At 44.3% G+C, this 14,484-nt stretch overlaps 1 protein-coding gene across 3 annotated transcripts in view; it reads right to left on the bottom strand.

The window, feature by feature from the left end:
- The window catches only part of Rftn2 (raftlin family member 2), a 62,870-nt gene that overhangs the window by 27,099 nt on the left and 21,287 nt on the right, over positions 1 to 14,484 (bottom strand). For 2 of the 3 annotated variants that reach the window (XM_051190221.1, XM_051190220.1), the window contains 4 exons: positions 13,970 to 14,246; positions 11,817 to 12,020; positions 2,937 to 3,058; positions 1,499 to 1,602 (listed from right to left, as the gene is read on the bottom strand). In XM_051190221.1, coding sequence (XP_051046178.1) covers positions 1,499 to 1,602; positions 2,937 to 3,058; positions 11,817 to 12,020; positions 13,970 to 14,246 — 707 coding nt within the window. The remainder of the gene's footprint in view (positions 1 to 1,498; positions 1,603 to 2,936; positions 3,059 to 11,816; positions 12,021 to 13,969; positions 14,247 to 14,484) is intronic. The other variant, XM_051190222.1, reaches the window with a different exon arrangement.

The raw sequence follows: 14,484 nt of genomic DNA on the forward strand, positions 1-14,484 counted from the left end.
TCAGCAGAAGCGGCCGGCTGCCAGATGTCCTGCCATTCATTCAGAGTACTGTGGGAAATACTTAGAAGTGAGAGCAGCTGGAATCCCTGAATGAATGGCAAGGAACAATCACACTTTTCCTTAGGGGAAGAGGAGAGGAGAGGTTCAGGATTTCCATGTTTTGGAAAGTCTGTAATTGTAACTGTCAGCCGATGGACACTTAGGAGGACCACCAAAACCAGACAAAGAAGCCAGACATGGTGATGGCACACACATTTAATGCCAGCACTCCGGAGGCAGAGGCAGGCGGATCTCTGTGAGTTCAAGGCCAGCCTGGTCTACAGAGTTAGTTCCAGGACAGCCAGGGCTACACAGAGAGACCTTGTCTCAAAAACAAACAACAAACAAAACAAGAAAGAAAGAAAAGAAAAACCAACCAATCAACCAAATAAAAACCATGCTGACAGCTGCAGACAGAGGTGTTCAGAAGGCATATGTGTTGGGGGGAGGGACCGTGGGTGCAGACCCCTGGCTCAGGGCAGAGGAATTCCTTTGTCTTTTGGAAGCCCCTGATACAAATACCAGGGCCCCACCCCTAAGCTGCTGTCTTACTGGGGTGGACCCGCAGTGTTTGAGCTCTTCCTGTAATTTATTTAGGGTTACTGCTGACTGAGATATGGCAGACAAAGAAAGTTGGGAAACATTGTTTTAGGGGGGCAGCGCTCAGTGTGAGACCAGTTCCTTCTGGTCTTAGAGAAATAGATGAGCTGTTTGCTCTTTTGGTGATCTTTAAACCTGAGTGTCTTATTATGTCCTTGATACCTCTGTCCACTTGAAAAAAGTGTGGCCTTTTCCTCAAGCTGTGCCAATCACAGGGTTTTACAGTCTGCTAAGACACTGGGGGGAGGGCTGAGGAGACCAGGAAGTGGGGCTTCTCACACCTGCTCTTAGCCCCAGCGGCTGTCACTTGGAACATGAAGCCATGATGACAAGGTCCCTGGGGACACTGTGCCACCTTAAGGTACAGGGCAGTCATGTTCAGGACGCTCCTGGGGGCAGAGGGAGCGTCTCTGGGTGCAGGGGTGAATGAACCACCCTACACCTAAGGACCAATTGGCCTCTTTAGAAAACGAAGTGAGAAGCTGTGGCTACTCAAACTTTCTTCCCTAAGAAGTCAGTGAGCAGGGAAGCAGGGGGACATGTTAGCTTGTGAGCTGCTGCTGTTCTGTTTGAAGGGGCCATCTAACCCATCACACCAGGGCAGGTGGAAGAGCAAGGCAACCAATTCCTCTTCCTGCCTGACCTGGCCAGGAGCCGCAGCCTGGCTTGTGCTGGGGACAGTTCTGCACAGAGTGAAGTCATCATGAGTGTATACCTCTGTGTGGCGAAGGGATTGGATTTGCTGACCTCCAAATACCAGACGCGTTTCTCATCAGCTTTAAAGAAGCATTGGTTAATTTATCTCAGAGATGGACAGATTTTAGAATTAAATGTGCAAGTGAGGATATGTGGGCATTACCTGTCATGTCTCAATATGGGTGTGGGCAGCACGCTCGTGAGAAGCCATCCAAATTCAGCCAGAGTGTGCAGCAGAGGGCCATAGTCCGTTTTGATTTCACAGCCCTGTGTAAAGAAGCATAAGACCTCACAGTCTAATAGCAGACAGCGGGCCACACAGTTGCTAGGATGAGGCGCGGTGATGGGTGACACACTGTCATGGGACTGCAGCCCCCAAAGCCTCATCCTCTGTAATTACTGCCTCGTCATAAAACCACAGCCGGAGAGTGGTCATTCAGTCCGTCTTTGTTCGAGGGAAAGCCATGGTTCTAAGATTCTAGTGTGTGGAGCTGGGAGCCTGCAGGTCAAAAGCTCCTTGGGGCATTGGTTCCATGAAGCGTGCAAAGTATGTTCAGCAACAGTAGTCTAGGGACTGGATGAGAGAATGATTGTGGGCAGTGAAGCTGACAGGGCCTGGATTCAGGGTCTCAAATGTGGGTAGTGAAGCAGACAGGGCCTGGATTCGGGGTCTCAAGTGTGGGCAGTGAAGCCAACAGGGCCTGGATTCAGGGTCTCAAATGTGGGTAGTGAAGCAGACAGGGCCTGGATTCGGGGTCTCAAGTGTGGGCAGTGAGGCTGCATGGGCCTGGCTGTGTGGTCTCTGTTCTCACCTCACTGGAGTTGGTCTTTACTTGCAGCTTTAACAGCCACACCTTTCCACAACCCCTACAGTGGGGATTCCAATTTCTTTGAAAATGAGTACTGTCCTCTATGGTCTTTGTAAGGCCATAAAGTCAAGATATTTCCTTAAAGACCTATTTGTGAGGGCTTCATACATGCAACAGACATACTGGAAGATATCTGTCCACCTCAAGGCAGTGGCTGGTGACATCTGAATTCATAAATTCACAAGCCGACAGCAGTGTCATCTCTGATATAAAGGACAGTGCTGTGTGCACATATCTGGCCTGGTGTGTGCAAGAAAAATTATGGATGTTCTTACTTCAAAATCAATTTATAAGGTTAAAAAAAGCATATTGTGTTGACTGCTCTGAGATTAAAGACTGGTTGTGACCAAACTATTGTTTCCAGTCAATTATCAAGGCATTTTTGTAGCGGGGGGGGGGGGGGGGGATTTTAGCATCAGGGGTTTGTTCAGGGCTAGAATCTCAGATTTGGGGGAACCTACTTTAATTTTGGTGTAGGCAATTCTTTTTTCTGTTTTACTGAAATGTTTGAAAATGTGGGCAAAGTGTATGGAAGAAGTTTGTTCATTCTTATATGGTGACATTGGACTATCTGTGTTTAAGGGTACTGTGTGTGCTGGGCAATGATGTTCATTAGTTTATATGGTGACATCGGACTATCTGTGTTTAAGGATGCTGTGTATGCCCAGCAATGGTCTTCAGTATGTAAAATCACACAAAAGCAAAGCACATTTCTTATAAATTGTAGCTCACCCCAATGACGGTCCACTGCTCCACCACAATGGCATCATTCCCTTTCCTGCTAGAGCCTGGAACTCCAGATCCTTCTTCATAGATAAAAAATCCCTCCAGAGATTTAGGCACATGGTCCCCTGCCAGGGAAAGAATACAATTCAGAAGAGTCGTAAGTAAATCATACTGTTTCTAAGCATCACCAAGATCCTTGGGCTAACTTCTACATCAGGCTGGAAGAAAACCTTGCCAGCTGGAAACTATTTCCTCGTGAGTGTGCAGCCCCAGGGCCAGGCCCAGAATCACACAGTGACAGAAGTTGGGTGAGGTAGCTCACACTTGTAATCCCAGGACTTAAGAGCAGAGGCAGGGGGATCAGGAGTTTAAGGTCATCTTCAGCTACACAAGTTTGAGGCCAGCCCAGGCTACATGAGATGCTGTTTACAATATTAAAGTGCTGGAGAGATGGCTTAGCAGTTAAGTGTGCCTGCAGCTCTCCAGAGGATGGAGCTCAGTTCCCAGCACCACACTGGGTGCTCACAATTGCTGAAGCTTCAGTTGAGGGAATCCCATACCCTCATCTGGACTCCATGGGCACTTGAACATATATAGACATGAGAGCACATGTATGCACACACACAGACTATATATACATGCACATAAATAAGAAAAATCTTTACTGAGAAAACCCACTTAAAACAAAATTTATTTTGGTTGAATCCTTTCCCCCCAGAGGTAAGACAGTTTTTTTTTTCACTGAAATAAAATCAAACATATACATGAAACTACCATAGCAGAAACAAGATTAAATAATATGAGTGTGAATGGAATGTCAATCCCAGAAGCCCTGGAAATGACCTTCACCTTGAAATAAGATTTTGGTTTATGGTCTAATATGGTTTATATTAGACCACCAATGGAAACATGAAAAATATTATCCCCTGAAATTACAGATATAATATTAAAATCAGTGTGTGGTAAGAGCTTTAAGAATGGTAAGCACAGGGCTAGGGAGATGGTTCAGTGGCTAAAGTGCTTGCTGTGCAAGCATAGGGAGGGACCTGGTCCCCAGCATCACATAAAAGCTGGCCCTGGGGAGGCAGACCTGTGGCCTAGACAAAACGACAAGTTCCAGGTCCAGTGAGAAACCCTGCTCCCCAAAATAGGGTGGAGAGTGTCAGAGAAAGGTAGCTGGATGTTGACCTCTGGCCCCGCCCCCCACACGCTTGGGTGAGTGCACACACACACACACACACACACACACACACACACACACACACACACACATGAGCACACACAGAATCATAAATATGGAACAATTCTTTGCCTCAGTGCATTAAAAAGTCCCAAGTCCCCTATAACAGTGACAGGAAGACTCTAACAGAAGTCATTGTCCAAGAATTCCTGCCCGGAAGGAAGTTTTAATGGGAGGCCTCTCTGATTTTTTTTTTCTTGAATAGTTGACAACTACCATCTGGCCTAAACTAAAGGATTTAATGGAAATTCTTTTGTCTCCTATTTTGAAATAGAAGACATTTTTTCTCATAGTTATGTGCTGGGTAAACATTGTGGGTTTTATGTAGCACATGTCACATCAAATTTCTCTGTTTCTCATAGAAAAAAGAATTGCTTTGTTACAATTATAATATATATAGTAATTATATAATAATTAATTATAATGGACAAATTTGTCTTTACTTATAAATATGTGGTCATATATTAGAAGTTTTAATAAATATTGTTATTTAAAAAATATTCCAATTAACTTACACCATGATATGCTCATACTTATCCTTGGGCAAATGGTGAATATATTGCTTAATATACTCTGTACTTTATGTTTATGCTTTAATAAGGAACATATTTTCTAATTAATCAGCACAGTCATTTTTATCTTACTGTCACCATCTCTATTAAAAATCATTTGTCCTAAAAAAGGTTTCTGTTTGAGAGTTTTCTCAATAATAAAGGCTGGCAAAGGCAAGGTTTTCACATGATTAAGCTTAAAGATAAAGACAAACTAATTTTAATGTCATTTTTATTTTTAATTTTTATTGAGACTAAAATGTGAAAGCAAATTGGTTCTTGCTTTTTTTTCTTTCTTTCTTCTTTCTGTGACAGATTCTCTGTGTAGCACTGGCCATCCTAGCCCTTGTTTTGTAAATCAAGATGGCCTGAAACTCAGAGACACCCTCACCTCCCAAGTGCTGGGATTAAAGGAGTTAGCCACCACCGCTGGGCATTTGCTTTCAATATTGGAAGCACAGGCACTTCTATCTTCTTCTTCTCCTTCTTCTCCTTCTTCTCCTTCTTCTTCCTTCTCCTTCCCTCTTCCCTCTTCCCTCTTCCTCCTCCTCTTCTTCTTTTTCTTTTCTTCTTCTTCTGAGACAGGGTAGTCTGGAACTTGATAAATAAACCAGGCTGGCCTCAAACTCAGAGATTTGTTTGCCTCTGAAATTAAAGGTCTGTGCTACCACACTCAGCCCTAAACTTAAAAATAAATTCCATCCATCCATCCATCCATCCATCCATCCATCCATCCATCCATCCACTTGTTATCTCTCTCTCTCTCTCTCTCTTGTGTGTGTGTGTGTGTGTGTGTGTGTGTAAAACCCGTGGTGTTTGGGAGTTCATAGGACAACTTGGTGAGCCAGAGCCCTCTTCTTCCCCTCTGTGGACCCCTATCCTCAGGCATGGCTGCAGACACACACCTTTACTCATGGCACCATCACCCTGACCACTTGTGAAGCCTTTGGTTTAAAAGAAAGCATGGCAGATTTGTACAATCTAAACATCACAGAAATAAAACAAAGCTCAGTGCAGTGCAATATTGTTAGTGAAGCCAGACACAAAAGACCACAACATGGTGGTGTGGGGTAGCCAATGCCTGTAATCTCAGCATTTATGAAGCTAAGGTTTCAGGATTTTGCTGAGTTATGGGCCAATTCTGGGCTACAGAATGAGAGCTGTCTCAAAAAACAAAAACAAAACAAAACAAAAAAACCCAGAAAACTGGGACAAAAGAGTGCAATCTGTAGAATAACCCTATCTTTGTAGAGTACAAAACAGGCATCCCAGGAGCAAGTGCTAAGGAGACAGATGGGTGCTTATCTGAGTTGCAGTGACCCTGCCTGGGAAGGGTCATGGGAAGCCTTCTGGAATCCACAAATGTTCTGATCTGTCTATTCTCTTTAGCCATCAGACAAACGTATTTGACTCTGTATGATGTACTTCAGTTAAAACCAAAGTCCTTGCTTTAGACTCTCAGGCTGACTCTCTCGGTGCTCACCTGGGGCCATCAAGGTCTGAGTCTAAGTTCTGGGAGGGAGTTCTCAGTTTTTGAAGCATTCTCCCAACAGAAATGGCAGCAAGGGTGAGCATCAGGGTTTGTGGGGAAGGATGGAGTAATGGAGGCAGGAGTCATTGTAGGTGACTTTCTCATCAGGGTTCTGCCTGCAGCCCTGACCCTTAACTCATATTGCATAACCCAGAGCTTGCTGACCAACTGGCCTTTACCCACCAGCTGTTTTTGGGAACCAGGTTTCAGGTATGTCAAACACAGGGCACCTCCTCCTGCCCAGAGGAGGGTTATCCACACGTGCGCTGCATCTGACAGTGGTTTCAGAACATTCTGGAAATGGTATGTAGCCCCACATGACTCACTGTTCTCTCTCTCTTCCTGTCTACCTCCCCCTGCCCCCCAACCTTCTGAATATAACACTAGCCAAATGCATTGTGTCCTGTTTCTGGGTAGGGATGGAAGTGAGTCTCAGCATCTTCAACATCAATGTTCTGTCTTACATGCAATTGTTGCCTTCTTCTTAAATATATTCATCTTAGCTGGGTGTGGTGGCACACACCTTTGATCCCAGCACTGGGGAGGCAGAGGCAGGGGGATCTCTGTGAATTCTAGGCCAGACTGGTTTACAAAGTGAGTTACAGTCCAGCTACGACTACATAGTGAGACCTCATCTCCAAAACAAACAACCCCCACCAAAACAGTTGCTTAAATAAAAAACATTCATCTTGTTGACTGGTTATGGGTGGTATACACCTATAATCTCAGTTATTTGGGAGGCTGAGACAGGAGGATTGCAAAATATGAGGTCATCCTGGGTAACTTAATGATAGCCTTTCTCAGAGCGAAACACAATGCCTCCCCACCCCCCAAGAAACCCCAAAAGGCTGGAGACTAGTTTAGTTGTATTGTAGAGTGCTTGCTGCTCATTGGTGAGGTCCTGGATTTGACCCTCGTGCCACAAAACAGAAATGAATATGTTCATTGTGTGTAAAAAATATTGTTTGTCTACCCCTTACCTTTCTTTAAAAACAAAACAAACTTCATATTATTTTTTCCCCTTTCTTAATGCTCCAGGAAAGATTATCCTGCAAACGTGTGCCCTTGTGACCTTTATACTCCCTGGCACAGCAGTGATTGTCCTAAAGGAACTTATGAGTGGGTCAAGAAGCACGGGGCTGGAGGATTCCCTGAGAATGGGTTACCTGTCCTGACATGGGATTCTTACATTATTCCTTTTAGCTAGATATGACGGTGATATTAATGTAAGTGTGAGAACACCAGTTCTCCATATCTGGGAGTTTGGCCTACATGTCTTACTTCTTATTCAGCTGTCCAGAGGTGGCCCGGGGCCAGCTGATAAGAGGAGGGCAGGTGTGCATGCTGTTGCTATTCTGTGTATCTATCATGCATGTCCTATCAAAATGAGTACCAGCCTCTCTTCAGGGACTGCTAGAGACATCAGCTGTGGTGGTTTGAATGAGAATGGCCTCCATAGGCTCATATATTTGAATACTTGGCCCCCAGTTGGTGGACTTGTTTGGGAAGGACTAAGTTGTGGCTTTGTTGGAGGAGGTGTGTCTTGGAGGGCAGGCGTTGACAGCATTCCCGATTAGTGCTGTCTTTCTGCCTGCTACTTGAGGATAAGGTTGTAGGCTCTCAGCTACTGCTCCAGCACCATGCCTGCCTGCCTGCTGCCTTGCTGTCTGCTGTGATGGTCATGGACTCTAACCTAAATTAAAAAAGAAATGAATGAGTTGCCTTGATCGTCATGGCGATAGAAAGGTAACAAAGACATCAGCCTCTCTACTCTTGCTCTTTGTGGTCCATGTCCCAAAATGAAGTCGGAGAAGTCCTTTTAAAATGCACATCAGATCATGACTCCCTTTTAAAAATTTTAACTAGTGAATTGAAATAAGAACCCTGCGTGCTGGGTGAGACCACACACTCTGATTTGGGGGATGGTTCAGTAGATAATGGCACTGCAGCCACGCTGGTGACCTGACTTCAGTCCCTAAAATTCATCCTGTGGAAGGAGGAAACTGTCACCCTGTAAATGGTCCTTTGCCCTCCTCATGTGCACTGTGACAAGCACACCCCACCCACTCACAGAATTAATTAATTAAAAACTGAGCACATTTCACCTTGTTGGCAACACTGCTTCCTAGTTTTGCAAATGAGGGCACGTTGTTTAGTGACTGTACACCCCGGTTTTCTCACAGGATTACTTTGTGGATGAAATGAGTTATGCCGCAACAGGTTTAGGATAATGATAGCAGAGAGCAAGTAAAACGTACAGGCCAGTCCTTGCTACTGCTTTACAGATGTACAGGACTCTGCATGGATGGCTCCTGTCCCCTCTCCTACCTTGTCTAGAGCCGTCTTTCCCTACGTACCCTGCTCCAGCCACACAGACCTTTCAGGCTCCTCTTGATTGCTCTGTGCTCTATGCCCATGATCTTACATGCCTGCCTCCTATAGCCTCCTAGTTGTACTGTGGTTATTACCTTCTTGCATGTATGTTTGTGTATGTGTGTGTATACATGTGTGGGTGTGTGCATGCTATAGCATGTTGTGTGGAGATCAGAGGGGCAACTGGTAGGAGTCGGTTCCCTCCTTCTATATCATGTGGGTCCTGGACAGCTGAACTTAGGCGGCCAGGCTTCATCTTTTTTTTTTAAACCTGTGAGCCAGCTTGCTGGTCCCAGGTCACCCTTTCTTACAGATTCTTCCCTGGTTCTCTTGTCACACTATTCCATTGGGTATACTCTGAATATTTTCCTTACTTTTGAAAGTTGTGTGTGTGTGTGTGTGTTTTAGTACCATTAGTCTAACTGCTTGGTACCCACACTTGCTCATTACACCTTTCAACCTTATCACCCCATCCCACCCCTGCACTTAAGAGAACCCACAGACAATTAAAAGGGAGCTTTAAGATTTGGCATAAGCCAGGTGTTGGTGGCACACACCTTTAATCCCAACACTCGGAAGGCAGAGACAGGTGGATCTCTGTGAGTTTGAGGCCAGCCTGGTCTACAGAGCTAGTTTCAGGACAGGTTTCAAAGCTACACAGAGAAACCCTGTCTGGAAAAACCAAAAAAAAAGACCAAAAACAAACAAAACAAATAAAAAACACTGCCCCCAACCAAAAACCAAAAACCAAAAAAAAAAAAAAAAAAAAAAAAAAAAATTGACATAAAAAATATGGGTGGAGGAAAGGGAGACTATACTCTGGGGATGACGATCCCCTCTCCCCAGGAATGTTCAAAACAGGGAAGGCTGAGGTGTGTGGCAGGACACTGCAGAGGAATTCCAGGGACTTTACAATGTTTGTTTCACGCTCTGCTAAGGTAGGTAACGTCTCAATATGTGCCCTCCCCTCTGCCTCTGTTTCTGAGCATTTTCTACAGTGTGGTTTGTGAGCTAATAAGCCTGGCTTTGTCGTTCTAAGTTCTCTGTAGTGAACTGATTTCCGACAATATTTGAGATGAGGACAAAAGCAAGACAGCAAATTACTCATTGTTTCCCCATGAGCTTGGGATGCCAGGCATCAAACATTCAGAACAAAGAGTCCAATTCAGTCTTGCTTCTCACTGACTTCTCACAGTGACAGACACTGGCCAGATGACCCTCTGCAGTGTCCCTGGGAACCGTAGGGAAAGTTCTGATGACCTACTGGTGTCCAGAGACTTGAGATGGATGAGTAGAGGTTCGGCAACGATTGCATCAAACGATGTCTGAAGAGACATTCCAGAGCTGCCGAAGGAGGAGGGCCTCCTCGGGGCTCTAAGAACTAAAGCCACACATGCCTCTGGCTAAGCAACTGCTGTAGCTCATTTCATGTTCATCAGGCCCAGCCAGAGGCAGGAATGCCCGAGAGAGACTGAAAAGAATAGGTTTGCTTTTGTCTAGGCAGTTTGTCACTAATCAAACTTAAAATGTCTCCAACTCAGATGCTGCAAGGAGGAGAGGGAGAAGAGAGGGGAGGGGGTGAAGCAGTGTGAAACACAAACCAGTTTCCGAATAGATGACCCGTCGGAACGCATGGCCCTGCTTGTAATGCATGCCAGGAAGGGAGGCACCAGAGCTCTGCTGTAGCCTCGGTGCTGGGCATCTCATCTGCACTGTTCTCAATCACGTCTCACAGCAGCAGAGTGACTTTCACCGTGACTTTCACCCTCTTTGGGAAGCAGCTTCCGTCAGCCCACCTGGCTCCCTCAAATCACAGAGCTAGTAAGTAGAAGTAGACCTCAAACCTTGGTCTATAAGATTCTTTTTTTTTTTTTTTTTTTAAAGATTTATTTATTTATTATGTATAATGTGTTCTGCCTGTATGCATTCCTACACACCTAAAGAGGGCGCCAGATCTCACCATAGATGGCTGTGAGCCACCATGTAGGTGCTGGGAATTGAACTCAGGACCTCTGCAAGAACAACCAGTGCTCTTAACCTGTGAGCCATCTCTCCAGCCTGGTCTATAAGATTCTTAAGGCCTCTTTCTTCCAACGAAACCTAACTATTTCCAAACAAGACCAAAGTTTCCAGTAGCCAGAAATCCCCAAGTATTTGTTGAGCACCTGCTGTGTACCAGCCATCTCTGCCAGAAGCTGTGTTTGAGGCATGCCTTGGGCTTGGCTCTAGTTAAAAACAATCTTCTGGAACGTGACTCCTGCACATACTATGGACCATCCAGTCATCTGTCACACAGAGGATGAGTGAGAACGCTGGTTTAAGAACAGGGTGGTCTCACGATGTTGTGTCTGATTTCTCCTTCACTCTTGGCTTCAACCTCGTCAAGCTTAAGGCCTGTAGCAATCCCAACTCCCACCTTCTGATGTTCTCTCCAGTCTGCCCATGCTTTCTTTTTCATTTCTTTGGACACTAATCTCTCTTGAACTCATTGCTGGGGAAGTCTTTGTTTTTGTGATAGACAAGACTGGTTATGTACTACATTGTAACTCAACGACAAACAAAAGTCCACATCTCTGATGTCTTTTCTGTACAAATGATAGAAAGACCAGAAATGCACCTTATACACATTTTACCTACTGCCACAAAGTAGTAGTATATCAAATGCGGATATTATCTATAGGATGTTACCCTGAGCTTCCTGACTGGGCTGTTGTAGCACACTGCTTTTGGAAATTCCTACTGGCCAATCCCTCCATGGTGTGTCTGTTCACTATGGTTCTTACACAGTAGCAAACATTACATTACAATTCTACACTGGCCAAGGGTTTCCATTTGCTCTTAAGGATAGTAAAGCTTTTCTTAAATTTGTACACTTTATTTATCTCTATGTGTGCTTGCTGTATGTATGTGGGCACACACGTGACATGTGCATGCCTCTGCATCTGTGTGGAAGGTGGAGCTCAGCTTGGGGAGTTTGGGTCGACTTCTACTGTGGATCCTGAGGATTGAATACAGGTTGTCAGTGTTGGCTGCAACTTCCTTTACCCGCTGAGTCATCTCACTGGCCAAAGCTTTTAAATTGAAGCTACAAAGCTGTGTTTTTAAAAGAATTATACCCATCCTTATAGCCACTGAACTTGACACAAATCCAGATTATTTACATATTAATGTATTACTAATATAAAACTCACCTTTAGGTGTCTCCCAGCATACAAAAGAGTCAACTAAAGACAAGCCTTGCTTATAATAAAATGTAGTTAATTCTAGCCAGTTGGCATCAAGTGTGTTGATGACAGCTCCTTTCCTTGTTACTTTCATGGACAGGATACCTTCCTGATAGGTCCAGCAGGCTGAATCCTCACCGAAAGCATTGAAGACCATGTATAGCTTGTGATCTGGGGATAGGCATTCAAGAAAAAGGGGAGAGGCAATCATAATCTCACTAATCAAAATTCTTAAACAATTTGTTCTTCGTGAGACATTACAAACATACAAATGAATACAGAAAATAACAAAAGTATCCACCCCTCAATTCAAAAATGTATATGTATATATTGTGTGCCTGTGTTTGAGTGCATGTACACGTGTGTGTGCGCACATGTAGAGAGACCAGAGGTTGATGCTGGGTTTCTTTCCTAGTCCTTCTCTATCTTAGGTTTTGAGGTAGGGTCTTGTCTAGCTGTCTAGCGCTGGAGTCACAAGCATGCACTCACATCTATCTGCCTTTTATGGGGCACTCAGCATCAAGCTCAAGACTTGATGTTTGTGGGACAAGTGCTGTACTAAGTGAGCTTCACACCCTCCCCACCCCCATTAGTTTAATGTTAACATTATGCCATATTAGCTTTGAATTATTTCTTCAATGAACAACAGAGGAGGCTACTATGTACTTATTTAGTAGTACCTAGCAGTATATAGTCCCTAATCCCATTATCTAAATATAACTGCTAGAATAAATTTGATAATAGTTTTTAGATACATAGTTATATATCTTATACATAGTTTACTGTTTAAAAAAATGCTTTAACAGGGGTTGAGGATTTAGCTCAGTGGAGAGAACTTGCTTAGCAAGTGCAAGGTCCTGGGTTTGGTCCTCAGCTCCAAAAAACAAAAACAAAAAATAAACCCAATAATAAAAACAACAAAAGAAAAACCAACACAGCTTTAGAAGTATACTGTTTCATATTAATCTGGTTCTTTCTCTAGATGCTCTCACTCAAATGGATCTCTGCCATGTGCCTCAGACTCCAGACTCCCCTGTGCCCTCCAGGGCCAGTGCTGATCAAAGGTTTGGAGCAACTGTCAACTTGCTAGGGCTTCCTTTGTGCCAGGCCCTGGGCTGTTTCCCCTTTACAACCCGTGAGAGAGGCTCTCTGCAATTGTCTCCTTCATACAAAGACATTGAGGCGTTTGTCTCCAGAGGCCATGTTTACTCCATGGTATAAAGATCTTTAGTTTTCTTTGATGTTGTTTAAAAAAAAAAAAAAAAACAACATTCCTGCAGAGATGTCAGGAAACTTTACACAGTCAAAAATAAAGGAGAAAAATTCTCTCAATTTCTTGGGAAAACTTGAGACTTGGCAGAGAAGGCCAAAACTATTGTCTACAGTTATTTCTGGCTGTGGGCCCTATTGTTACAATAACTGAATCATCATGATGTGCCATTGTCATAGTCTAGTGATGATCAAAGCATGTCCATTGATTTCAAAGGTGAAGAGCATGCATGAAATGGGAAAGGCCTGTCCTGAGAGATTCTCACACAGTTTACCAGATGGCTATAAACCAAGCTACTCTCTCAGCCTTTCCTTGCCTTTCCTTTCCTTTCCCTTCCTTTCCTTTCCCTTCCCTTCTTTTCCTCTCCCCTCCCCTCCCCTTTCCTCCCCTCCCCTCCCCTTCCTTTTCCTTCCCTTTTTGCTTTTTCCCCCTTGTTTTTTTTCAAGACAGGGTTTCTCTGTGTCACAGCCCTGGCTGTCCTGGAACTTGATTTGTAGATCAGACTGGCCTCGAACTCACAGAGATCTGCCTGCCTCTGTTTCCCAAGTGCTGGCATTAAAGGCGTGTGCCACCACCGCCTGGCTGCTGACTTGTAGCACATGTACAGCCTTTCATTTTAGAAGAGGGCTAGGTGGCTGCATTATGCGTACAGTTTGCAGGGTCAGTAGGAGAACTAATGTCTGAAACATTGCCCTGCCTTATTCCTGGCTATAAGTACTTAAAAACAACCCCACAAGATTAGATTAGTTCACTGTCCTTATCACACAGAAATTAACATTGTCTTATACTTCTTTAAAGTAAAGATATAATTTGGGGAACAGAGTATATTCTCTTCCCATCCATGCTGTACCTCCTCCCCGCTCTGGTTTAGACTTGCTGGGGCTGCTGTTTCCTTCTGTCTGATGTCCACTTTCAAGCTGAGGCTCCCCCTCCATTCCACTTTCAGACAACTGTCCACTGACATCTCCTTCATTGCTGCTTTTGCAGTTGCCATGGGAACCGTGTCTCCTGTGTAGCCCCAATTCTGCATCTCCATCATGGTTGGTTCCATTACAGAGTTTGGATGGCAAGTAATACTGTGATACGAATCCAACAAATTTCATTCCTCTTTTGGCAGCAGCGTTAATCTGAGGTTTAAAGAGATGGCAGGATCAAAGTAAATCACACGCACGACTCAGTCAACTAACCTTAGTCCTAGGAGGCCATTAGAAGGTGGAATAAACTAACCAGTAACTAAGCCACACTTACAAGACAGAGAACCGATAAAGTACATCGTCCCCAAGATCGTGTGTCAGTATTAGCATGACATGTCAAACGGAACAAATGCTTCAGACAATATAAAGAGAGAACCATGGTTTTCTCTGA

This window comes from Phodopus roborovskii, unplaced genomic scaffold, assembly GCF_943737965.1.
Source record: "Phodopus roborovskii unplaced genomic scaffold, PHOROB, whole genome shotgun sequence".
Classification (NCBI taxonomy): Eukaryota; Metazoa; Chordata; class Mammalia; order Rodentia; family Cricetidae; genus Phodopus; species Phodopus roborovskii.